Here is a 24,601-nt window from a genome sequence, read left to right on the forward strand (position 1 = left end):
TCAGAATCCAGGACAAGGCGCTGGAATGGATCATCTCCTTCCTCGACGGAAGAACACAGAGAGTCCGCCTACCACCGTACAAGTCAGAGGCCTCCGAAGTCATCTGCGGCGTCCCCCAAGGATCATCCCTGAGCCCCACCCTCTTCAACGTCTACATGAGCCCCCTCGCGGCCATCGTACGCAAACACCACCTCAGCATAATCTCCTACGCCGACGACACCCAGCTGATCCTCTCCCTGACCAACGACCCCGCCGCCGCCAGAGCCAACCTGCACGAAGGGATGAAAGAGGTAGCCGAGTGGATGACGACCAGCCGCCTGAAACTGAACTCGGACAAGACGGAGGTCCTCATCCTGGGCTCCTCACCCTCCGCCTGGGACGACTCCTGGTGGCCTCCCGCCCTGGGCACCGCACCCAAACCGACAGACCATGCACGAAACCTGGGCTTCATCCTGGACTCCTCCCTCTCCATGACCAGGCAAGTCAACAGCGTCTCCTCGGCGTGCTTCAACATCCTACGCATGCTACGGAAGATCTTCTGGTGGATCCCCACAGAGACCAGGAAGACCGTCACCCAGGCCCTCGTCACCAGCCGACTGGACTACGGCAACGCCCTCTACGCCGGGACCACCGTCAAGCTCCAGAAGAGACTCCAGCGGATCCAAAACGCCTCAGCCAGACTCATCCTCGACATCCCACGATCCAGCCACATCTCCGGACATCTGAGAGACCTTCACTGGCTCCCCGTCAACAAGAGAATCACCTTCCGCCTCCTCACCCACGCACACAAAGCCCTACACGACCAAGGCCCGAGCTACCTCAACAGCCGAGTCAACTTCTACGCTCCCAAACGCCACCTCCGATCAGCCAACCACGCCCTCGCCGCCGTCCCCCGCATCCGAAGAGCGACTACAGGAGGAAGGTCCTTCTCCTACCTGGCCGCCAAGACCTGGAACTCCCTCCCGTCCGACCTGCGCCTGACCCAAGACCACCTCTCCTTCAGGAAGAAGCTGAAGACCTGGCTGTTCGAGCAGTAGCGGCACCCCCCCCCCCCAGCGCCTTGAGACCCTACGGGTATGTAGCGCGCTTTATAAGTGTCACTGATTGATTGATTGAAGGGTATCATTGTAGACCCAAGGGTGTCCTTGTAGACCAAAGGGTGTCATTGTAGACCCAGGGCTGTCCTTGTAGACCCAAAGGTGTCCTTGTAGACCCAAGGGTGTCCTTGTAGAACCAAGGGTGTCGTTGTAGAACCAAGGGTGTTCTTGTAGACCCAAGGGTGTCCTTGTAGACCCAAGGGTGTCCTTGTAGACACAAGGGTGCCCTTAAAGACCCACGGGTGTCCTTGTAGACACAAGGGTGCCCTTATAGACCCAATTGTGTCCTTGTAGACCCAAGGGTGCCCTTATAGACCCAAGGATGTCCTTGTAGACAAGGGTGTCATTGTAGACCCACGGGTGTCCTTATAGAACCAAGGGTGTCATTTTAGACCCAAGGGTGTCCTTGTAGACCCAAGGGTGTCCTTGCAGACCTAAATGTAAATGTAAATGTGTTTCGATTTATATAGCGCACTTTAACCCAGGGGCCTCAAGGCGCTTGCTTAGGGAACCCGTCCTGGTATTCCCCTGTGAGATACCCCGGCTGGGTATCCACAAGGTGAAAGCCAGGCATCCCGCAGCGAGGGGCCGTAGTGGAGATTAAGCAAGCTATTGCCCAGAGTCGCAGAGTGTGACCCCGTGAGTTGAGTAGGCACCAGAGCGAGAATTGTCAACTCCGTGGAATGTTTGAGCCGAGACCCGCCGAGGCGGGGAATCGAACCCTGGTCCACGGCCGATCTCAGCTTCTGGGTCTGCCGCCTCTAACCACTGAGCCACGCTTCTCCACTAAGGGTCTTTGTAGACCCAAGGGTGTCATTATGGACCTAAGGGTGTCCTTGTAGACCTAAGGGTGTCCTTGTAGACCCACAGGTGTCTTTATAGACCCAAGGGTGTCCTTGTAGACCCAAGGGAGTCCTTGTAGACCCAAGGGCGTCCTTGTAGACCCAAGGGTGTCCTTGTAGACCTAAGGGTGCCCTTGTAGACCCAAGGGTGTCCTTGTAGACCCAAGGGTGTCCTTGTGATACAAGTCGGAAAGACTTTTTGAGAGATTTTGTTTCTCTTCTTTCCACCGTCCCTCTCTTTATGATTGGAATATATTTGCTGAAGGACTGAGGTACATTTCCTTGCTTCATTTTAACTCCTAACCCTCTTGGGATTTTGTGCTCAGACTGATAGGCACGCTGTACACGGTCACCACCTGCATTCCCTTTAGTTACGTTGATGTGTTTTTTTTGCTAAACAAATGAATTTTTGATCAGATCATCTAGATACTGCTTCATCTGTGTCACCCGGCACTAAGCTTCTGCGATACTGAAGGGAACCATGCCAGCTGTATTGCAGTCTGCCTCCTGGGTATCCCCCAGAGACGGTTTGATGAACAAAAGCAGGAGAGACGGTCACACTTCCATTCTGCGGAGACAGTTTGGAGCAATGTATATTTGGCGACTGTTCACTAACACACTCTATTTCTAAGAGTGAAGGGCTACTCCTGCAGTTTTGTGACCTCTGGACAGTTGGCGCTGATCTCAGGAGTGACCACAACCTTTCTCTCTTTCCAGGTTGGCGACAATTGGCTGACCATGGGCTGTACTGCCAGCTGCACCTGCAAGACAGACGGGCTCTACTGTGAAGGGTTCACGTGTCCTCCTCACTCCGGATGTTCAGTGAACCCCTATGGAATCCGCGTGTGTAAACCAGAGCGTGAGTAGTTGGTCTTGGGACATGTTATTGCTGTTTGCGTGGATGAGGCTCGAAGGCAAAATGACACAAACTCAGCAATCTATTCTCCTGCAGCAGGATACATCAAGGGCTGGGACCGTAGACCCTAGCTAAGGGATATCCTTTCCATGTGAGGGGTGGAGAGGGATGGGGTGGTTGATATAGATAGCTGGCAGCCACTGTCCTGCCAGGCAAAGATAACATCAGTGTTACTCTCTAGTTGTAGACTTTCAGAACCTTGAAAAAATCCTGAATTTGCTCCTTCCCAGAAATCCCCGAGGGAAAAGATGTGCCTTCTAGCAGTAATATCATACCTCTATATTAGCCTTGGCTACCCCTGATGAAGCCTGTGTCCCTCATTAGATGGTGCCAAAGCTTAGCAGAGGTTTCAGGTCACAGGTGAATGAGTGAGTGTATGAGAGGGAGAGTTGCAACCGCTAAAAAGTGATTTGAGTGCCCGTATTGAAGATATGTGAGTGACTGCCTCCTCTCCCGCAGGGTTCGACAAATGCACTATCTCTGGAGACCCGCACTACCGCACCTTTGACAACTTTGTCCACCACTACCAGGGCAAGTATACTTACAGCCTGGTGAAGACGTTCAACCTGTCCAGCCAGCTGCAGCCCCTCAACATCGAAGGCAGGAACAAGTTCCCTTTGCTGAACTCCCGCGTCTCCCTACTGCACGAGATGTACATCGAGGTGTTGGGCTTCTCTGTGCAGATGCTACAGGACAGGAAGTTGGTGGTAAGTGCTGTCCTCCCTTAATAACGAGAACGGGAACGGGAACGAGGCCTTTGTAACAAGGCCAACTTACTACTAAAGAGGATGCCATTAGGGGGTAGTAAAAGGGTTTTAGGAAGGGAAGTCCCCCACACGAGTAATCAGTATGGTGATGGAAGCATGTGACTTACACTTTTGTAGTAAGTTTACACTCGGTGTTGGTGAATACTGAAAGTAGTAAACTTACTTCTAAGTCTAACGTTACTCAAAAGTGTACACTTTGTAGCATGAATCCTTTTCTGGATTAACATGCTGTGCATTATTCCGCCACCTAATGGTTGGCACCTCTGTGAATCAGGACGCCAGGCTTACTCTGAGAGGATTGGATGTCCTGTGATGTTGTGATACCATGGGTGTGTCCATCTCATCTGCAGGTGAATGGTCAGCGGGTCACGCCTCCCTTCGAGCCCAGAGAAGGCTTCCGCCTGTACCAGAGGTCCAAGAAAATCTACCTGGAGACCAGCTTTGGCCTCTCCATTTCCTTTGATGGGAAGGAGTATGCAGGTAAACAGCAGAGCGGAGACATTCTCTCCACCTTCCTCTCAGACACTCCCTCCTTCATGTTCCTCTCTGCAGCTCTTGTCTCTGCCTCTTCTCCAGCTCTTTCACTCCAGCACTTTCACCTTTTCCTTCATCTCGGGCACTGCTTCATCTCTGGCACTCTCACATCTTTCCTTCCTCCCCTGCATTCTCATCTCACCTATCCTCTCCGGCGCTCTTATCTGTTATTCCTCTTCTACACACTTAAATGTGCCTTCCTTTCTGGCACTCCCACATCTGTCCTTCCTCTCCAGCATTCTCACCTCGCACTCCCACATCTGTCCTTCTTCTCCAGCTTTCTCACCTCGCACTGCCACATCTATCCTTCCTCTCCAGCTTTCTCACCTAGCACTCCCACTTCTGTCCTTCCTCTCCAGCATTCTCACCTCGCACTCCCACATCCGTCCTTCCTCTCCAGCATGCTCACCTCGCACTCCCACATCTGTCCTTCCTCTCACAGCATTCTCACCTCGCACTCCCACATCTGTCCTTCCTCTCCAGCATTCTCCCCTCGCACTCCCACATCTGTCCTTTCTCTCCAGCATTCTCTCACGTTGCCTATCCTCTCTGGCACTCCCACATCTGTCCTTCCTCTCCAGCATGCTCACCTCGCACTCCCACATCTGTCCTTCCTCTCCAGCATGCTCACCTCGCACTCCCACATCTGTCCTTCCTCTCCAGCATTCTCACCTCGCACTCCCACATCTGTCCTTTCTCTCCAGCATTCTCTCACGTTGCCTATCCTCTCTGGCACTCCCACATCTGTCCTTCCTCTCCACATGCTCACCTCGCACTCCCACATCTGTCCTTCCTCTCCAGCATGCTCACCTCGCACTCCCACATCTGTCCTTCCTCTCCAGCATTCTCATCTCGCCTATCCTCTCCGGCACTCTCACATCTCTTTCCTCTCTAGCACTCTCACCTTGCCTATCCTCTTTAGTGCCCTCACCTCTGTCATTCCTCTTCTGCACACTTACCTGTGTCTCTCTCTCGCACTTTCACATCTGTCCTTCCTCACTAACACTCTCCTAGCCTGTCTTTCTCATTCCCTCTTTATTAGTTATCCCTCCAGCCTGAGATCATCTCTCCTCTTCCTCTTCCTCCCTCCCTCCTCTTCCTCCTTGCTCATCCTTTGCTCCCTTGTTCTTGATTTGTTACACAGCCCTGTTACGCTAACTTTCTTCCTTCCTCCTCTTCCTCTCTCCCTCCTCTTCCTCCTTCCCCAGCCTTTCCTCTCTCCTTCTTTATTACTCATCCCTCTTACCCTAACTTCCTTCCTACCTCCTCTTGCCGTCTCCCTCCTTCCTTCCCCTGCTTTCCTTCCTTCCCTTTATTACACATCCCTCCACCCTGACTTCCTCCCTCCTCTACCGCCTCCCTCCTCTTCCTGTTCCTCTCTCCTCCTCCTCTTCCTCCTTCCTCTTTCTAAGACTCGTCTGGTATGGTTTTGGTGTTGACCCCTGACAACCAGCTTCCTTGGTTGCTGACGCCTGCCTCCTCTTCCCTGCTCCTCACAGAGATCGTCCTTCCGAGCACCTACCGCTCACAGGTACGCGGCCTGTGTGGAAACTATGACGGCAACAGCAAGAACGACTACATGCAGCCGGACGGGACGGTGGTCACCTCCCTCAACGCTTTCGGCAACAGCTGGAGGGTGAAGGAGCAAAGCCGGGCCCCGGGGCCGGAGGAGCGGGCGCTGGAGCACCGGATCCACAGGTGAGCAGCACCGACTGGGTCTAGACAGCCCCTGTGCCACACCTGTGTGAACATCCACCCTACAGGTGACAGACTGTGACTCCTGTGCTCACCTGTGTGAACACCCAGGACTACAGGTGACAGGCTCTGAGTCCCCACAGTTCTGTTGGAGTTCCTGCAGTATGCAGGGAAGCAGCTCCGCTACTCCACAGGAGTTCCTGAGTCTTTGTTGAAGGCAGGTAGGCCTCCCAGGACTTTGGGGGCACGGCAGCTGCAAGACGAGCCAACTTTGGTGCAAGTTTGTCTGGAACAGTAGACAGGTCGGCAGGGTTGGCAGCAAGTCATTTGCTTATCCACAGTCCTTGCTTTTCATGGCTCTTGGGTGCCCTTCTTCTTAGTTTGTCAGGAATCTAAAGTCCTGGCATCAGGGGGTCCTCAAAAAACTCAATTTAGGGGCCTGAAAGGGATTGAGGGGTAGTAGCCAATAGGCTACTCATCCCTGGGGTCACTACACTCCCTAGATGACCACTTCCTTTGGGGAGTGGGCATCACCCTATCCCAGATTTCCTAATTCCACCACAAACAAGATAATGGAATTTCTTGTCACCCTAGAGGTGTGTGCATCCTGGCAGTGCAACACGCCTCCTGCATAGCTAATTTTCCCAACTGTCCTGGGGCCAGGTGGCTTTAGGGCAGGGGGTGGCATCTACCCTGTCTGGGGAAGCCTTGGGTGGGTCGCATATCTGAGGCGGCAGAGACCTTTGAAGCCTCCTGCCTTGATATGCTGACTTACCAGCCTTCCTGGGGAAAGGAGATGATAACACCTCTCCCTAGAGCAGGCATTGTTTCAGTCCTCTGAGAGCGAAGGCTTTCACCTCGTAGATTGTCAGAAACTCATCTGTGTTGGCAGCAGGACTGGACCAGTCAGCCAACACACTGGAGGGCTGGTAGGTTTCAAGGGGTATCCTCTGTGTGTATGTATTAATAAATCCATCCCTGGAATAGGTGGGGTTTTATTACTACGAGGTGTTTGATACCAAATATTAGAGATGGGCGAAGTATTCTGCTCCATCCGTGGAGTTTACTGAGTTTTGCCCACTCTGTGCTCTGCCCGGAGCCCCCGAAAAACTCTGAGAAGTGATGCGGAGCTGAATTTTTCTCTCGAACAGCTCGCCAATGTTCAGTTGGCGAGCGCTCGCTAGAAAGAATCATGCGCTAGACCTCCTCCCGGCGAGATTTCTAAATGTGGGTGGTTGCGACCGCTCGTGTTGAGAAATATGCTGCTCGCGTTGAGGAAGCTGCCACTTGAGTAGAATGTCTACTTGAGCGCAAAAAGCAGCAGCGCCCTCTGCTGCTCACACTGTTTTACAGCACGGGTCAAACTCCTGATGCTAAAAATCAGTGCGAGCAGCGTGACTTAACAGACTCCACCGCTGGCGGAAATCCATGGACGACAGGTGGAGTTTTTCCAGCACTTTGTGGAGTTCCGCAGAGTAACACTCCGCGAGCTCCAACCAGGCCTACCGGATGTACGTTGTTACAACGCATGCTTTTAGCACGCATGCTGTAACAACGCGGTTTTTATAACGCATTCTTTTACAACGCATAATACAAAGGGGTGTTGGATAGTGAATATTTTAATTTACTATTCCAACACCAGTCCCCGTTGACACTAGGGAAGGTGTTGGATAGTAAATTTAAAGTATTCCCTATCCTTGAGCGCCCCCCAGAGTCATGCGTTGTAATAGAATGCGATTTAAAAACCACGTTGTAATAGCACTGCGTGCTAAAAGTTGCGTCGTAAACGACGTTCCCCAGGCCTACCATACACCATAGGTTTCAGGAAAGCCATTTTGTACCTGAGGAACTTGTTTTGACCTGTGCCCAGAACATACATTCCCTGCTCACTTGCAATGTCTTAGTAATAGAACTAGATATCACAGGGGCATTTCTGCTCATGCAGATATGTCCTCACATAATATATAATGCACCCTGCCTTAGGGTTCAGTGGCCTGCTGTAGGGGTGACTTACATATATTAGATGCAGTGACTTTGGCATGACACACAGGAGTGTGTCATGTTTTCACTCATGGTTTGCACCATGTCACGCAGCCTGCACTCGCAATCTGTGTGGAATTTGTATGTGGGTCCCTTAGGGTGCCATGAGCTATGCTGCAGCCCTTAGGGACCCTCTTAAGTAACCATGCCCTAGGTACTTGGGGTACCATTTACTAGGGACTTACAGGGGTGCTATAGTCAGCCAATTATAGCACAATTAGACAACACCTTGTTTTAAGGGAGGAGCACAGGCACTGAGGTCCAGTAGCAGGCCTCGGTGCACTGTCGAGAGAAAGAGTGGGGGTAGCTTGATACAAGGGCTGTTTCGGCAGGGCCTTGGTTTCAGAGAAGTTGTGGATACCCAGCAAAGAAAATTCAGGATAAATAGTGGGAAAATGTATTCATGCTTTTCAAGCTTTCATAAATAAACACAACTATAATAACATTTGATGCTTGTTTGGTAAATATTGTTTTATTGAAGTTAGCTTTATTTGGAAAAATGTTAAGCCTCACTTTTGAAACGTCATAATTCACAATTAATCCTAATTATTTTTCAAAATACTTGAACTTATTTAATAAAAAGTTAGGGAATTAGTTTGGAACTTTTTATTGAATAAGCCAAACTTTTGAAAGCATTAGGTTAATGAAGGCTGATATCACTCAATTGTTATACCTCTCAGTGGGCATTTCTCGTGACATAGGCATTTGTCCTACTTCTCCAAAACTGGATGGTTCTTCCTTCGACTCACGCAATGTCAAACCAGTGATAAGGAATGATTCGAGCGTGTGAATCTATCAAAGTTAAAATCATTCGAAAACTATAATTTAAGTTAAGTAACTTTTTCTCCGGAAGGGTGTGGGTGCCCATCTGTTTTTTCAGATGAGGGAGCCTGCCACAAAAATTAGATTTCTTTAGGTTGTAAGAGAATTTCCAATGGGGCAGAAATTTGGAGTACAGAAAATGTTTTATAGAGTAAATTACAATCAATTAAAAATATAATTGTTTTGTTTCTCACCAGACGAGAGGTGACAGATACTGATCCAGAAACAGGCTTCGAGACCGTTGAGTGCACGGAGGAACAACTGCAAGCCATGAATGGGACGCATCTCTGTGGAGCCATCTCAGACCCTCAGGGGCCCTTCCGCGACTGCCATGCGAAAGTTCCACCCTACATTTATCAAGAGTGAGTACCGTGCAGTCTAAACATATGTTTGAGTCAGTTGGGACAAAGACTGGCTACAGGGAAGTAACCAGACTTACAGAAATGCCAATGCCTCTAAAAAGGGGGAGGGTTGCAGAATCAGTACATGTCGGGGTGAGTCGTGTTTCGGCTCACGAAGGAGGCAACAACTGTGCTTGTTGGCTGTCAGATGATCACATGTCCTAGAAAAGACAACTACTGAAGCCATTGATCATAAAACACCACATCTGATGGTGGTGACGGGAGATGTGGGAGAAGGAAGATGGTCTTCTAGGGTCAAACAGGAAGTGAAAGTTTACAGACTGAATGTGGCTCCAGGTACACATGTGTCACCTCCTGCTTACTTGAGCAGCCTAACTCCTGGGGTGCGGATGAGGGGGAAGGGTTCACAAACAATTGCAAGAAACTTTCAGCTCATACGCCCTCTGTAGTGGAAAGGGAAGTGGGCCCCAATCGAGGAGAGATTTGTGGTGGTTGGTGGAACGGGGTCATACATTGGTGGCTCTTTAATCTGTGGAAAGGAGCTTCTTCACAAAGCTCCCAGTGGTAGGAGTTGCAGATGTCCCACCCCTGGAAGACCAATATCTTGATGCCTGAGACTCCAGGTTCCCCACTGTGGAGTTGCTTGACTGTACTTGGTCCACACCTCTTTCTGAGCAGTTGCAAGAAGGGTGGAGGAGGGGGCCAGCCAGGCATTGAGGTTTGTGATACCGGGGAGGTTGGGACTAGCTACAGTTTAACCATTTCTGCTCTCCGTCCCTCAGGAACTGCGTCTTTGACCTGTGCGCCCTGTACAATAACACGGAGCTCAAGTGCCTGAGCTTTGAGGCATACGTGCAGGCCTGTCAGGAGGAGGCTGTGTCCCTCAGGTCCTGGAGGGCTGACACCAACTGTGGTGAGAAACTTCATCCTTCTTTCAAGGGAGTAGGAGGTGGGGTGGTATTCCCTGGAAGAGGTCTGGTAATGCTGTGGCAGGATGAACACCAAGTGTAGAGGACTGTCAGCTGCTCTGTGTCAGTATGCACTAATGACAAGTTATGATCATAGAATTGTCAGTTTACAACATGTGTTCGAGGCATGTATGCTGTGGATACACATGCTTGGCATACTCCTGCCATCTAGTGTTGGGTCCGGATGTTTGCAAGTTGTTTTCCTTCGAAGAAGTTTTTCCAGTCATGAGGTAAGGTGACATTTCCTTTCGATGATATTGCGCATGGGCATGGACTCCATAGTCAGATTGTTTTTTCCGCCATCGGGTTCAGACGTGTATTGCTGCGCTTCAGTTCGAAATCTGCCTACGGGTTCCTCTTGGTGCGCTATTCACTCTACCCTTGATGGTATTGTTTTGTACGTGTTTCCCACTTCTCCGCGTACCGTTTCGGTCAACAAAATATCCATTTTCAATTGGAAAACTTTGTAGGTGGCCTTCGGGCCTAACCGCGTCGGTCCAGCTCTTCGTCGATGGAATGGACTCCATTCAAATTCTCTCCTTGGTGCAATGCAAAGTATCCACTCACCGACTCACACCAGGTGTGTAACTTGTGCTTGTCTCCGGAGCACAAAGAAGAAGGCTATGAGGCCTGCAGATCGTTTCGTTCAAAGAAAACCCTTTGCGATCGTCATTTTCAAAGGTCGAGAGATGCACCATCAGAAGATCAAGTACACACCGGATATCTTCTGAGGCATTAGTGGCAGAGGAGCAAGAGGACTTACCCATGCCCAAGCCGGATTTGGAGCTCAAAATAGACCTCGTTGTCAAAGAAATTCCACAGGGACAGGGTGACTTGAGTTCTGAAGACCCCTCGCCCCAAAAACCCACCCCAAAAACCCTAAAGCTTCGGCACCACCTCCACCTTCTGGCCAAGGTCGGCACCGGGGCAATGTTTCTGATGCCCTGCCTTCTGGCTCTGCACCAAAACACCCTGTCAAGCCTTCCAGCTCAGGACAATGTCTATCAAAATCAGAGCCAAAACATACCGCATCAAAAAAATCATTCCATTTCGGCACCGAAACCGTTGGCACCGAAAACGAAAGATGTCCCTTCGGATCCAAATTTAGACATGGTCCTACCCAAATTGGATCCCAAACAAAAGAGACTTTATATTAACCGAGATACAGGACATATTCACACCAAACCGCCTCCTAAACACAAGCTTCCCGATGACGTCAGTCAATACAAGATTCCTTTAAAGAAGAAAAATGTTGGTACCAATCCTTCTCATCCACTACCCTTTTCCTTAACTTTAGAACCATTGCACATCACACCTCAGGATTATCCACAGTCTCAGCCTGACAGGGAGGATATTGATGAGGAAGACCTGCATTTACTAATAGATCCATGGAAGGATTACACAATTGGCCCTCCATTAGACAGTGATCCAGACCTTTACCCTGCCATGCCATCTCCGCCTGATGACAATGTATCTTATCAAGAAATCATTGCCGGAGCCTCAGAATACCATGGGGTGGTATTACACAAAGAATCCTTAGAGGAGGATTTTTAGTTTGAGACACTAGGATCCACACACAGGTCGAGCCAAACACTCTCTAGCTTAAAGGTATGATGAGATACGCTGATGACATTTTTGAAGACCCTGTGCGTGCCCAAATCTTGACTCCTAGAGTCGATAAAAAATATAAACCCTTCCCAACAGATCCTATATTTATTACGGGCCATTTACCACTGGACTCCCTGGTAGTGTCCAATGCTCGAAAGCGATCTAATTCCCAAACCTCTGGGGACGCTCCTACCTCAGATAAAGAATCAAAGCTAATAGACGCTTCTGGCAAACACATAGCGGCTCAAGCTGCCAATCACTGGTGCATTGCAATCACGCAAGCCCTTTTTACCAGATATGTTATGGAACAATTGCTCCAATATCTCCCAGATGAGCATAAAGCAAAAGCACAAGACTTGATAGAGGAAGGAAAGGTAATTTCCAATTCTTCAATAAAATGTGCTCTAGATGCTGCTGACACCACTGCTAGAGAGGTCAACACTAGCTTCGTTCTCAGAAGGCATGCTTGGTTAAGGATTTCTGGGTTTAAGCCTGAAGTCCAATCATTTATTTTAAATTACCCTCTTTGGCAAAGGGCATCTTTTTGGCCCTGAAGTAGATCAGGCATATGAGAAAATAAAAAAGGATATCAAAGTGGCAAAGTCCATGGGAGCGCTCCATTCTCCTTAAAACAGGGTCTCCTTTCGTCCCTCTTTTTATAGGGGAGAGTCAAACAACCACACCCTCAGACCAAAATGCTTGCTCTTACAAAGGTAACAACAAATCTTCTTCCTCAAGAGACTTTAATAGAGGAGGGTATGGAGGAAACAACTCCAAAGGTGGGTGTAAGGGCACCACACCCAATAACTCTCCTTCCCCTAATAAGCAGTGACTTCCCAAGGCTTCCCTCGGACTATTCCACACTTCTCGGGGGAAGACTTCAACAGTTTCACCCCATTTGGCAATCCATAACAACCGACAAATGGGTGTTCGAAATTATCCAACATGGTTATTGCCTGGAGCTTACCATCAATTCTCCAAACATTCCACCTCGCTCTCACAAATTGTCGCCAGAGCACTTGCAGTTGTTCGACAAAGAAGAGCAATTTCTCTTACTAAAGGGTGCCATAGAACCATTTACACTACAGTATCAAGGTTCAGGGATTTACTCTCTCTACTTCCTGATCACCAAAAATGGACCTATTTTGGATCTCTGAGTTAAACCAATATATACTTTCGGAGCACTTTCACATGGTAATCCTTCAACAGGTACTTCCACTTTTACAGCAGGGCGATTTTATGTCTACTCTAGAATTAAAAGACGCATATTTTTACATTCCAATTCATCCAGCTCATCGCACATACCTCAGATTTGTGATAGCAGGCAAACATTATCAGTTCAAAGTACTCCGGTTCAGAGTGACTACAGCACCCCGGGTATTTACCAAATGCTCGGCAGTAGTCGCAGCTCACCTCAGAAGACAACATATTCACATCTTCCTCTACCTAGACGACTGGCTCATCAAAGCCAGCACTTACCAAAACTGTCTACTACACACTCAGACCACAATAGACCTGCTTCATCAATTGGGCTTCACGGTCAATGCACTGAAATCTCACCTGCATCCTTAACAGATTCAGCATTATCGAGGGGCCACTAACAACACTCTGAAAGCTCGATCCTCTCCCAATGTAGCCAGAATTCACAACATTCAGTCTTTGATGCTACATTTTCAACCCAACCAAACATTACCAGCCAGAGTATTCATGCAACTGCTCGGAATGACGACATCTTGCCTCGGATCACTTCTCTGCATGGCAGCTCCCTCTTGCTTACTGGAGGTACCTGGTGGGCTAGTTGGCCCCCAGGGATCCTCAGGATTCAAGGGGCCTTAATCCCCCAACTTAAAACAAGCCACGGGTGCGTTTGCACAGTGGTGAAGGCAGGGGGCGGGGCCTGATGTGACAAGTGTGTAAATGCGCCTGCGGCTTGTTTTAAGTTGGGGGATTTAGTCCCCTTTAATCCTGAGGGTTCCTGAGGTCTAACTATCCCACCAGGTACCTCCAGTAAGCACCACAGAGCTGCTTTGCAGAGAGGTGTAAAAAGGGGCATGGCCTCGGACCACCTCTCTGCATTGCAGCCCTGTGGCGCTTATTGGAAGTACCTGGTGGGCTAGTTGCCCCCCAGTGTCTCTCAGGATTCCAGGGGACTTGATCCCCCAATTTATAATACGCCACGGGGCTTGTTTGCACACTTGTCACATAAGGCCCCTCCCCCTGCCTTCACACCACTGTACAAACGCATGCCCCTAAATAACAAAAATAACTACCCTTAACTTAAAATTATATTTATATATATAATAATAATAACATATATATATATATATATATATATATATATATATATTTATTTTTTATTTATTTTTTTTAATTAAAAAAAAGAATTCTCTACAACGTCTTTATCATTTTTTATTTTATTACCGTTTAATGGTTCCCGCACTGTGATTGCAATGAGCGCGCGGCGTAATAGCATGATACATAATGGGACTTTAGACATACCAATAAGCAATCATGATGTAATTGTTTAATATGGGCAATGCAGGCAAATTTACAGAGTCCAGAATTCCCAGCATGGGGACAAACAGGTAGTGTGGAGATAACATGCTTCTTGGGGGTTAGGGTGTTTTTAAACGGTGTGTAGCCACAGCAGTAATTAACAGTGAGCAAAGTAGACTGTTCTACCGAAACGCGTTGGTTTACATCTGTGCTGTGAATGAAAATAAAATTGCTGTCTAAAAAGAACAAGTGGCTGGAGTTGCGGCTCATCCGTTTTTTTCTCCTGGATAAAGACGTTGTTGAAATCTGAAGCGGCTTGGTTCTGCCGCAAGAGCCACGCACCACTATGAAGCGCCATTAGGGAAAAAAAAGGAACCATCTTGTTGGAATATATATATATATATATATATATATATATATATATATATATATATATATATATATATATATATATATATATATATATTATATATATATAGCACCACCGGGCATACAGGAGGCGCTGCCACTGATCCTTGGGAGGTCTGCGGGCCAGAGATATCTCAACATTTCCACATGCAGTCAAGGTTTGTGGGAAACTGTACTCCCACACAGTTGGACTCAGGGAACTAAAAACCATCAGGGTGCCACACTGTCTAGCGGAACAGTGGGTGCTTGGTCGTACAATGTGCTCAAGGTTATCAACGAGTTCATTTCCAAACACTGAGCGCAAAATTTGAAAAGAAGTGACTTTTCGGGGCATTCACAAACGTTTGCAATGGATGACGGACCTTGAAGTCCGGAACTGTTTTCAACCTAACCGAAGGAATGATATTCAGACATTTTTCAAGTATATGCGTTGATGCTAGAATCTGTAAAGAAATATCGTAAAAATATCCTGAGGTTTGTGACATTTGCAACGTGCAAAACGAATTTATTTGAAAACCTACCTTGAAACGCATCCGCAAGTCCTTCTTTGCTTTTTGATAAATGAAAATGTATTTAAACCTTGTACACTTGTTCCCCCAGGTTGCATATGATGAAGACCTGTCAAGGTCGAAACCGGTAATGCTTTACCTGCTGGATTAAAAGTTGTTTCTCTGATGTCCGACTGGAGGGCTTGATTTCTGCGCAGGAGGTTGCGTGAAATTGTTTGCTATATATATATATACATATATATATATATATATATATATATATATATATATATATACTCACACACACAGCAGGAGGGCCAGCAGCATGAGGGGGGTGCAGGCGCACATGGCCTTGGCTGCGTGCACAGAGGACCTTCATAGCGGCTCAAAGGAAAAAAATATTAGAGGGAACATTGGTGGCAGGGTCAATTAACCAATCTAGTGTTGGTAGACAGCCGCATCCATCGCTCTCTGCAGTGGTGGAACCCACAAAATGTATCAAAAGGGCGTCCCTTTATTGATCCTATTCCACAGATCCTGCTAACAGCAGACGTATCCCTGACTGGTTGGGGTGCCCATCTCCAAGATTACACAATCAAGTGTCTGTGGAACGACAATCACAAAAGTCTCCACATCAACTATCTAGAGCATTGGGCAGTGTTTCTGGCACTCAAAGCTTTTCAAACTCATCTCATATGCAAATTGTCCTAGTCCACATGGACAACATGACATCAATGTACTATGTACAAAAACAAGGGGGGGAGACACACACTCTCCAACTGTCATACCTCTCTCAAGCCATTTGAAATTGGGCAATCCACTACAAGATTTATCTCCTGCAAGATTACCTTCCAGGGGCAAACTATCAAACTGCCGACCTCCTCAGCAGAAAGAGGCAACAAATTCACAAGTGGGAACTTCATCCCCAAGATCTCCTTCCCTACTTCCAACAATGTGGATTGCCACAAATAGACTTGTTCACCAGAGTCGGCAACGCAAAATGCCCTAACTTTTCCTCGAGGTTCCCAAACCCACTCTCCAAAGGCAAAGCCCTATGGATGAACTGGTCAGGGATATTTGCCTATACTTTTCCACCTCTCCCGCTCATTCTTTTCTGGTTCGGAAGCTCAGGCAAACACCCCTCACACTGATTCTCATAGCGCCCACATGGAACCGTCAGCCATGTTACAACGCCCTGCTAGAGCTCTCAGTAGTTCCACATCAAAAGCTGCATCTCACCTCCAGTCTCCTCACTCAGAACCATAGAGAAATCAGACATTGAAATCCCAAATAACTCAGCCTGGCGATCTGGCTCCTGAAGTCATAGAGTTTGGGTAGTTACACCTACCACCAGACTGTATGACTATTCTAAAAGAAGCAAGAGAGCCTACTACCAGACCGTGTTATGCCTCAAAGTGGAAAAAATGTGTTCTCTATTGCAATAACAAAATTAATCATCTAGATGCTTCTGTACAAAACATTATATGTTACTTGTTGCAGTTACAGCAAACTGGACTGGCTTATACATCTATTAGTTTACATCTTGCATCATCTGAGTTGTCCACCTCCTATCATCCTCAGAGACATATTCAGTTGCACAGCGCATATCATCCTCAGAGTCATAATCAGTTTTCCAACGCATATCATCGTCAGAGTCATAATCAGTTGTCCAGAGCATATCATCCTCAGAGTTATGTTCAGTTGCCCAGCACATATCATCCTCAGAGTCATATTCAGTTGCCCAGCACATATCATCCTCAGAGTAATAATCAGTTTTTCAATGCATATCATCCTCAGATCAGTTGCCCGGTGCATATCATCCTTAGAATCATTCAGTTGTCCAGCGCATATCATCCTCAGAGTCATAATCATTTTTCCAACCCATTTCATTCTCAGAGTCTTAATCAGTTGTCCAGCGCATATCATTCTCAGAGTCATTCAGTCGCCCAGTGCATATCATCCTCAGAGTCATGATCAGTTTTCCAACGCATATCATCCTCAGAGTCATATTCAGTTGCCCAGCACATATCATCCTAAGAGTCATTCAGTTGCCCAGCGCATATCATCCTCATAGTCATTCAGTTGTCCAGCGCATAACATCCTTAGAGTCATAATCAGTTTTCCTGCGCATATCATCCTTAGAGTCATAATCAGTTTTCCAACGCATACCATCCTCAGAGTCATATTCAGTTGCCCAGTGCATATCATCTTTGGAGTCATTCAGTTGTCCAGCACATATCATCCTCAGAGTCATAATCAGTTGCCCAGCGCATATCATCCTCAGAGTCACTTTCAGTTGTCCAGTGCATATGATCCTCAGAGTCACATTCAGTTGTCCAGCGCACATCATACTCAGTCATATTCAGTTGTCCAGCCCACATCAGCCTCAGACTCCTATTCAGTTGTCCAGTGCATATCACCCTCAGTCCTATTCAGTTGCCCAGCCCATGTCTTCCTAAGAGTCATTCAGTTGCCCAGCGCATTTCATCCTCCAAGTCATATTCAGTCGCCCACTGCATATCATTCTCAGAGTCATAATCCGTTTTCCAAGGCATATCATCCTCAGAGTCATATTCAGTTGCCCAGTGCATATCATCTTCAGAGTCATTCAGTTGTCCAGCACATATCATCCTCAGAGTCATAATCAGTTGCCCAGCGCATATCATCCTAAGAGTCACATTCAGTTGTCCAGCGAATATCATCCTCAGAGTCACATTCAGTTGTCCAGCGCATATCAGCCTCAGAGTCCTATTCAGTTGTCCAGCGCATATCAGCCTCAGAGTCCTATTCAGTTGTCCAGCGCATATCAGCCTCAGAGTCATATTCAGTTGCCCAGTGCATATCATCTTCAGAGTCATTCAGTTGTCCAGCGCATATCAGCCTCAGAGTCCTATTCAGTTGTCCAGCGCATATCAGCCTCAGTCATATTCAGTTGCCTAGCACACACTCTCAGTCATAGTCATGTTGTCCAGTGCGTATCTTTCTCAATACCATTTTCATTTGTCCACCATATACCATCCCCAGTGCCATTTTCATCTGCATCATGTATCATTCCGGAGGACCATTTTTGGTGGTATCAGCATGTGTCATCCTTGAGGCCATTTTGGGCTGTCCAGCAAATGTCCCCCTTCATAGCATGGTGTATCATTTTCAGTTACTCGGCGCTTCTGGTCCTCAGTGCCATCTTCAGTTACTCAGCGCTTCTGGTCCTCAGTGCCATGTTCAGCTGCCCAGCGCTTGTCTTCAGAGCCCTTCTCAGCTGCCCAGCAGATTATTGTCCTTGGTACATTACCAGCTACCCATCCTTTGTCTCCCTTGATGCTGTTTTCAGTTACATGGATGTGTCTGAGCCCCTTGCTTGGCTATTGTGCTTGTGTTGCTTTGTGCCTCTTATGCCTATTTCAAGTTGCATGTCTGCTTATTTGTCGATCTTACTCTATCCTTCTCATATTTTGTACCTAGTGTTTTGCCTTTTACCTGTATTTGTGCCTCTTGTGCCAATCTCAGGCGTGTTTCCAATTCTCCTGCATGCTGAAGCGTTCGTATCTCCTGAAGGTTGACTGTATCAAAGGCAGGGCCCTACCTGTACACCCCAAGGCTCCCCTGTGACCTCCAGGCAGGGCTGTGAGATTGAAAACTACCTCCTAACACTGCCCCTTTTCACTCTAGCCCTGACGTGCCCATCGCACAGTACCTACAAGCCCTGCATGTCAGCGTGCCCTTCAACCTGTGCCAACCTGGCCGCCCCGTCTGAGTGCAACGAGCCCTGTGTCGAGGGCTGCGAGTGCGAGAAAGGATACGTGCTGAGCGGGCCGGACTGTGTGCCCTACAGCCAGTGTGGTGCCCTCTTCAACAGCAAGTATTACATGGTATGTCCTGTGAGGCGGGCATCTGAGAGTGGTCTCTCAGAGGGGTTGGGTGGAGAGGGGTGGACAAGGCTGACCCTAAAGGCATCATGCGTGCTGGCTGGATTTTCTCCAAGGAGACGAGCAGTGCCCTGGTATGTAGGCTACCACCTGTCTTGTTGGTGACAGCAATTGGCCAGCACCAGTTGGATGTTTTCAAGACCAGAGTATAGATTCCGCTGAGAGTTGTTTCCAGTGAGACCCAGTCTTGAAGATCTGCATTTCTAGGAGGAGGCAGCCCACAAGGATGGCTGTTGGTCCCCGTTGACAGCACTAAGTAGTTACAGTAATAGTAGGTCTTCAAGGGATGGTTGTTCCTCAAGTTCTGCATCTGCTCTTCACTGCCTTCAGTTGCAGGATTATGCTGCAGAAATACAGTGTTTGTCTGTTTTCCTTCCATCACCTGCACTTTCTTCTCCCCATCATCCTACCTTTCCTCTCCCCCATCAACCTCCTTTTCCTTTCCCCATCACCCTCCCTTTCCTCTCCCAATCACTCTCCTTTCCCTCTCCCCTTCACCCTCCTTTTCCTCTAACCCATCACCCTCCCTTTCTTCTCCCCCATCACCCTTCTTTTCCTCTACCCATCACCCTCCATTCCTCTCCCCCATCGCTCTCACGTTCTTTCCCATCACCCTCCCTTTCCTCTCCCCATCACCCTTCTTTTCCTCTACCCAGCACCCTCCTTTCCTCTCCCCCATCTCCCTCACTTTCTTCCCCATCAGCCACCCTTTCCTCTCCCCATCACCCTCCTTTTCCTCTCTCCATCGCCCTCCTTTTCCGCTCCCCATCACCCTTCTTTCCTCTCCCCCATCACCCTCATTTTCTACCCCATCACCCTCCCTTTCCTCTCCCCATCACCCTCCCTTTCCTCTCCCAATCACCCTCCTGTACCTCTCCCCATCATCCTCACTTTCTTCTCTCCATTTTTCTCCCTTTCTTCTCCACAACTGCGCTTGCACCTTACCATCTCCTTCACCCAGTTCCCTAAGCCTCCTTCCCCTCTCTACATAAGCCTCATTTGCCTCTCCATTCTCCTCATGGGTCTCCAGAATCTCTTCTTTCCCTACATAAGCCTATTCAACCCCTCTTCTCTGTACATAGACCCACCTGCACCCCTCCTTTGTAAGCCTCCTGCATGAATCTTCTTCCTACCTAAGCCTGCATCACCCCTCCTTTCTCTGAATGCCTCACACATCCCTCCTTTCCCTAAATGCCTCAGACATCCCTCCTTTCCCTGAATGCCTTACGCCTCTCTCCTTTCTCTGAATGCCTCACACATCCCTTCTTTCCCTAAATGCCTCACGCCTCCCTCCTTTCCCTGAATGCCTCACGCATCCCTCCTTTCCCTGAATGCCTCACGCATCCCTCCTTTCTCTGAATGCCTCACACATCCCTTCTTTCCCTGAATGCCTCACGCATGCCTCCTTTCCCTGAATGCCTCACGCATCCCTCCTTTCTCTGAATGCCTCACGCATCCCTTCTTTCCCTAAATGCCTCACGCCTCCCTCCTTTCCCTGAATGCCTCACGCATCCCTCCTTTCCCTGAATGCCTCACGCATCCCTCCTTTCCCTGAATGCCTCACGCATCCCTTCTTTCCCTGAATGCCTCACGCATCCCTCCTTTCCCTGAATGCCTCACGCATCCCTCCTTTCCCTGAATGCCTCAACCATCCCTTCTTTCCCTGAATGCCTCACGCATCCCTCCTTTCCCTGAATGCCTCACGCACCCCTCCTTTCCCTGAATGCCTCACGCATCCCTCCTTTCCCTGAATGCCTCACGCATCCCTCCTTTCCTTGAATGCCTCACGCATCCCTCCTTTCCCTGAATGCCTCACGCATCCCTCCTTTCCCTGAATGCCTCACGCATCCCTCCTTTCCCTGAATGCCTCACGCATCCCTCCTTTCCCTGAATGCCTCACGCATCCCTCCTTTTCCTGAATGCCTCAAGCATCCCTCCTTTCCCTGAATGTCTCACGCATCCCTCCTTTCCCTGAAAGCCTCACGCATCCCTCCTTTCCCTGAATGCCTCACGCATCCCTCCTTTCTCTGAATGCCTCACGCATCCCTCCTTTCCCTGAATGCCTCACGCATCCCTCCTTTCCTTGAATGCCTCACGCATCCCTCCTTTCCCTGAATGCCTCACGCATCCCTCCTTTCCCTGAATGCCTCACGCATCCCTCCTTTCCCTGAATGCCTCACGCATCCCTCCTTTCCCTGAATGCCTCACGCATCCCTCCTTTCTCTGAATGCCTCATGCATCCCTCCTTTCCCTGAATGCCTCACGCATCCCTCCTTTCCCTGAATGCCTCACGCATCCCTCCTTTCTCTGAATGCCTCACGCATCCCTCCTTTCCCTGAATGCCTCACGCATCCCTCCTTTCCCTGAATGCCTCACGCATCCCTCCTTTCCCTGAATGCCTCACGCATCCCTCCTTTCCCTGAATGCCTCACGCATCCCTCCTTTCCCTGAATGCCTCACGCATCCCTCCTTTTCCTGAATGCCTCACGCATCCCTCCTTTCTCTGAATGCCTCACGCATCCCTCCTTTTCCTGAATGCCTCACGCATCCCTCCTTTCCCTGAATGCCTCATTCCTCCGGTGCCACAAAGACCCCTTAGGTTGCTCCTCTCTCCTTGCAGTCTCTCAGCAGACTGCTCAAGAGTCCCTCCTTTCTCTACAGAAGCCTCCATTGCCTCTTCTCTCTATAGAGGACTCAAGGGTCCCTCCTTTCTCTGCAGAAGCTTCCATTGCCTCTTCTCTCTATAGAGGGCTCAAGTGTCCCTCCTTTCTCTTCGTAGCTTCCGTTACTCCTTCTTGCTTTGCCTAGCCTTTGGTAATTTCAGTCATTGACCCCACATTTCTTCAATCACTTTTCTTCTGTCTCCTCAGATAAATGAAACTTTCTACGACACAGACTGTGCCAGGCTTTGCACGTGCACCAATACAGATGTGGTTTCATGCGCTCCAACCTCATGCGGGGCCAATGAGGTTTGCACCATCTACAACCTCAACCTTGGCTGCTATCGAGGTAAGTCTGAACCTTCCCCAAGTGGCATCCCTCCAGAAACCAAAGAGTGAGCTTCTTGCATGCAAGGCAAAGCAACCAATGGGGGTTGAGGGCTTGAGAGGCATGCCCATACAAGTATTATGAACTAGAGCCTTCACCTTAGACAAGGTTTGTTTTCCATTGGCCCCTCTTTCCTTTCACCTCATCACGGTGATCTTTCTGCTGCTTATCACATCTTTTTGATTCGTTCTACCTCTTTGCACTCTTCTGATTGGTAGCCATGGGCTTCCATAGACTCACTTTGTTCCCCCTACCTGTCATTCCTGGTCTCATGTTAATGGTTCCTATTGAGGTCCTTAGCTTGGTGTTATTGGTTCCCCTCAGTCTCCTTTGCTTTCTTTTGTAAGTTCCTCACCTCCATGGCTTTCTATTTTAGTCACCTTTGGTCTGGTTGACCTTCTACTATGGGTTCCCAGCAGCCTCCTTGGCATTCTCATGTTGGTTCTCCTCTGCACACGTTGCTCTCTTGTACTGGTTGTCCTCTAAATCTTTACCCTTCTGTTTTTTGAGTAACTTTAACTCCCTTGAGCTTTTCTGGGTCACCTTTACTGCGCTGTACTTTCATATCTCTCAGTCTCTGATACATCGGGCTGGCTTCTATCAATCAATTGATTCCGTCCGCCTTCCAATATGTGCATTATTGGAATAATTTGGTCTTTTCATTCTTCTACATTACGTTCCTTCTGCCTCACCAACTTTCAGACCTGCTTTGGCTTACCTCCTTATCTCACGCCGGTGGTGTTTTACCTCTGGCTTATCTTATCTCAGACCTGTGACATTTTACCTCTGCCTCATCTTATACTTGTAATATTTTACCTCTGCCCTGTCTTCTGTCACAGCTTTGAGGTTTTACCTCTGCCTCATCTTATCTCATACCTTTAATGTTTTACCTCTGCCTCATCTTCTCACATCTATCATTGCTTCCTTCTTCTCTCACCTGGTATTCCTGCTCCTCTTCTACACAGCTGTGATGTTTACCTCTACCTCATCTTCTCAAAGAGTTGTGATTGTTTACCCTGCTCTTTTCTCACACCTCTGGAGTTATATCTCTGCCTCATCTTCTCACATCTTTCATTGCTTTCCTTCTTCTTCTCTGACACATGCCATTGATGTCCCTCTTCTCTCACAGGTGTGCAGTTTTAGCTCTGCCTCTTCTTCTCTCGCAGCTCTAATGTTTTACCTCTGGCTCTTCTTATCTCATCATACCTGTGATGTTTTACCTCTGCCGCATCTTCTTCTCTCACAGCTGTGATTAGTTTCCGTCTTCTTCTCTTACAGCTATGATTGGTTTCCCTCTTCTTCTCTCACAGCTGTGATTGGTTTACCACTTCTTCTCTCACAGCTGTGATTGGTTTCCCACTTCTTTTCTCACAGCTGTGATTGGTTTCCCTCTTCTTCTCTTACAGCTATGATTGGTTTCCCTCTTCTTCTCTTACAGCTATGATTGGTTTCCCTCTTCTTCTCTCACAGCTGTGATCAGTTTCCCTCTTCTTATCTCACAGTTGTGATTGGTTTCCCACTTCTTCTCTTACAGCTATGATTGGTTTCCCTCTTCTTCTCTCACAGCTGTGATCAGTTTCCCTCTTCTTATCTCACAGTTGTGATTGGTTTCCCACTTCTTCTCTTACAGCTATGATTGGTTTCCCTCTTCTTCTCTCACAGCTGTGATTGGTTTCCCTCTTCTTCTCTCACAGCTGTGATTGGTTTCCCTCTTCTTCTCTCACAGCTGTGAATTATTTCCCTCTTCCTATCTCACAGCTGTGATTAGTTTCCGTCTTCTTCTCTCACAGCTGTGATTGGTTTCCCACTTCTTTTCTCACAGCTGTGATTGGTTTCCCTCTTCTTCTCTTACAGCTATGATTGGTTTCCCTCTTCTTCTCTCACAGCTGTGATTGGTTTCCCACTTCTTCTCTCACAGCTGTGATCAGTTTCCATCTTCTTATCTCACAGCTGTGATTGGTTTCCCACTTCTTTTCTCACAGCTGTGATTGGTTTCCCACTTCTTCTCTTACAGCTATGATTGGTTTCCCTCTTCTTCTCTCACAGCTGTGATTGGTTTCCCACTTCTTCTCTCACAGCTGTGAATGATTTCCCTCTTCCTATCTCACAGCTGTGATTAGTTTCCGTCTTCTTCTCTCACAGCTGTGATTGGTTTCCCACTTCTTTTCTCACAGCTGTGATTGGTTTCCCTCTTCTTCTCTCACAGCTGTGATTGGTTTCCCACTTCTTTTCTCACAGCTGTGATTGGTTTCCCACTTCTTCTCTTACAGCTATGATTGGTTTCCCTCTTCTTCTCTCACAGCTGTGATTGGTTTCCCACTTCTTCTCTCACAGCTGTGATTGATTTCCCACTTCTTTTCTCACAGCTGTGATTGGTTTCCCACTTCTTCTCTTGCAGCTATGATTGGTTTCCCTCTTGTTCTCTCACAGCTGTGATTGGTTTCCCACTTCTTCTCTCACAGCTGTGATTGGTTTCCCTCTTCTTCTCTCACAGCTGTGATCAGTTTCCCTCTTCTTATCTCACAGTTGTGATTGGTTTCCCACTTCTTCTCTTACAGCTATGATTGGGTTCCCTCTTCTTCTC

The 24,601-nt window shown here is 48.2% G+C and overlaps 1 protein-coding gene across 1 annotated transcript in view; it reads left to right on the plus strand.

Annotated features, from left to right (window-relative positions):
* LOC147678728 (IgGFc-binding protein-like) overlaps positions 1–24,601 on the plus strand; it is a 247,706-nt gene that overhangs the window by 205,497 nt on the left and 17,608 nt on the right. The window contains exons 82-89 of the mRNA XM_086946187.1: positions 2,657–2,798; positions 3,315–3,562; positions 3,973–4,102; positions 5,656–5,854; positions 8,911–9,075; positions 9,858–9,988; positions 18,713–18,912; positions 21,840–21,978. Coding sequence (XP_086802313.1) covers positions 2,657–2,798; positions 3,315–3,562; positions 3,973–4,102; positions 5,656–5,854; positions 8,911–9,075; positions 9,858–9,988; positions 18,713–18,912; positions 21,840–21,978 — 1,354 coding nt within the window. The remainder of the gene's footprint in view (positions 1–2,656; positions 2,799–3,314; positions 3,563–3,972; positions 4,103–5,655; positions 5,855–8,910; positions 9,076–9,857; positions 9,989–18,712; positions 18,913–21,839; positions 21,979–24,601) is intronic.

This window comes from Lissotriton vulgaris, chromosome 12 (assembly GCF_964263255.1).
Source record: "Lissotriton vulgaris chromosome 12, aLisVul1.2, whole genome shotgun sequence".
NCBI classification, from domain to species: domain Eukaryota; kingdom Metazoa; phylum Chordata; class Amphibia; order Caudata; family Salamandridae; genus Lissotriton; species Lissotriton vulgaris.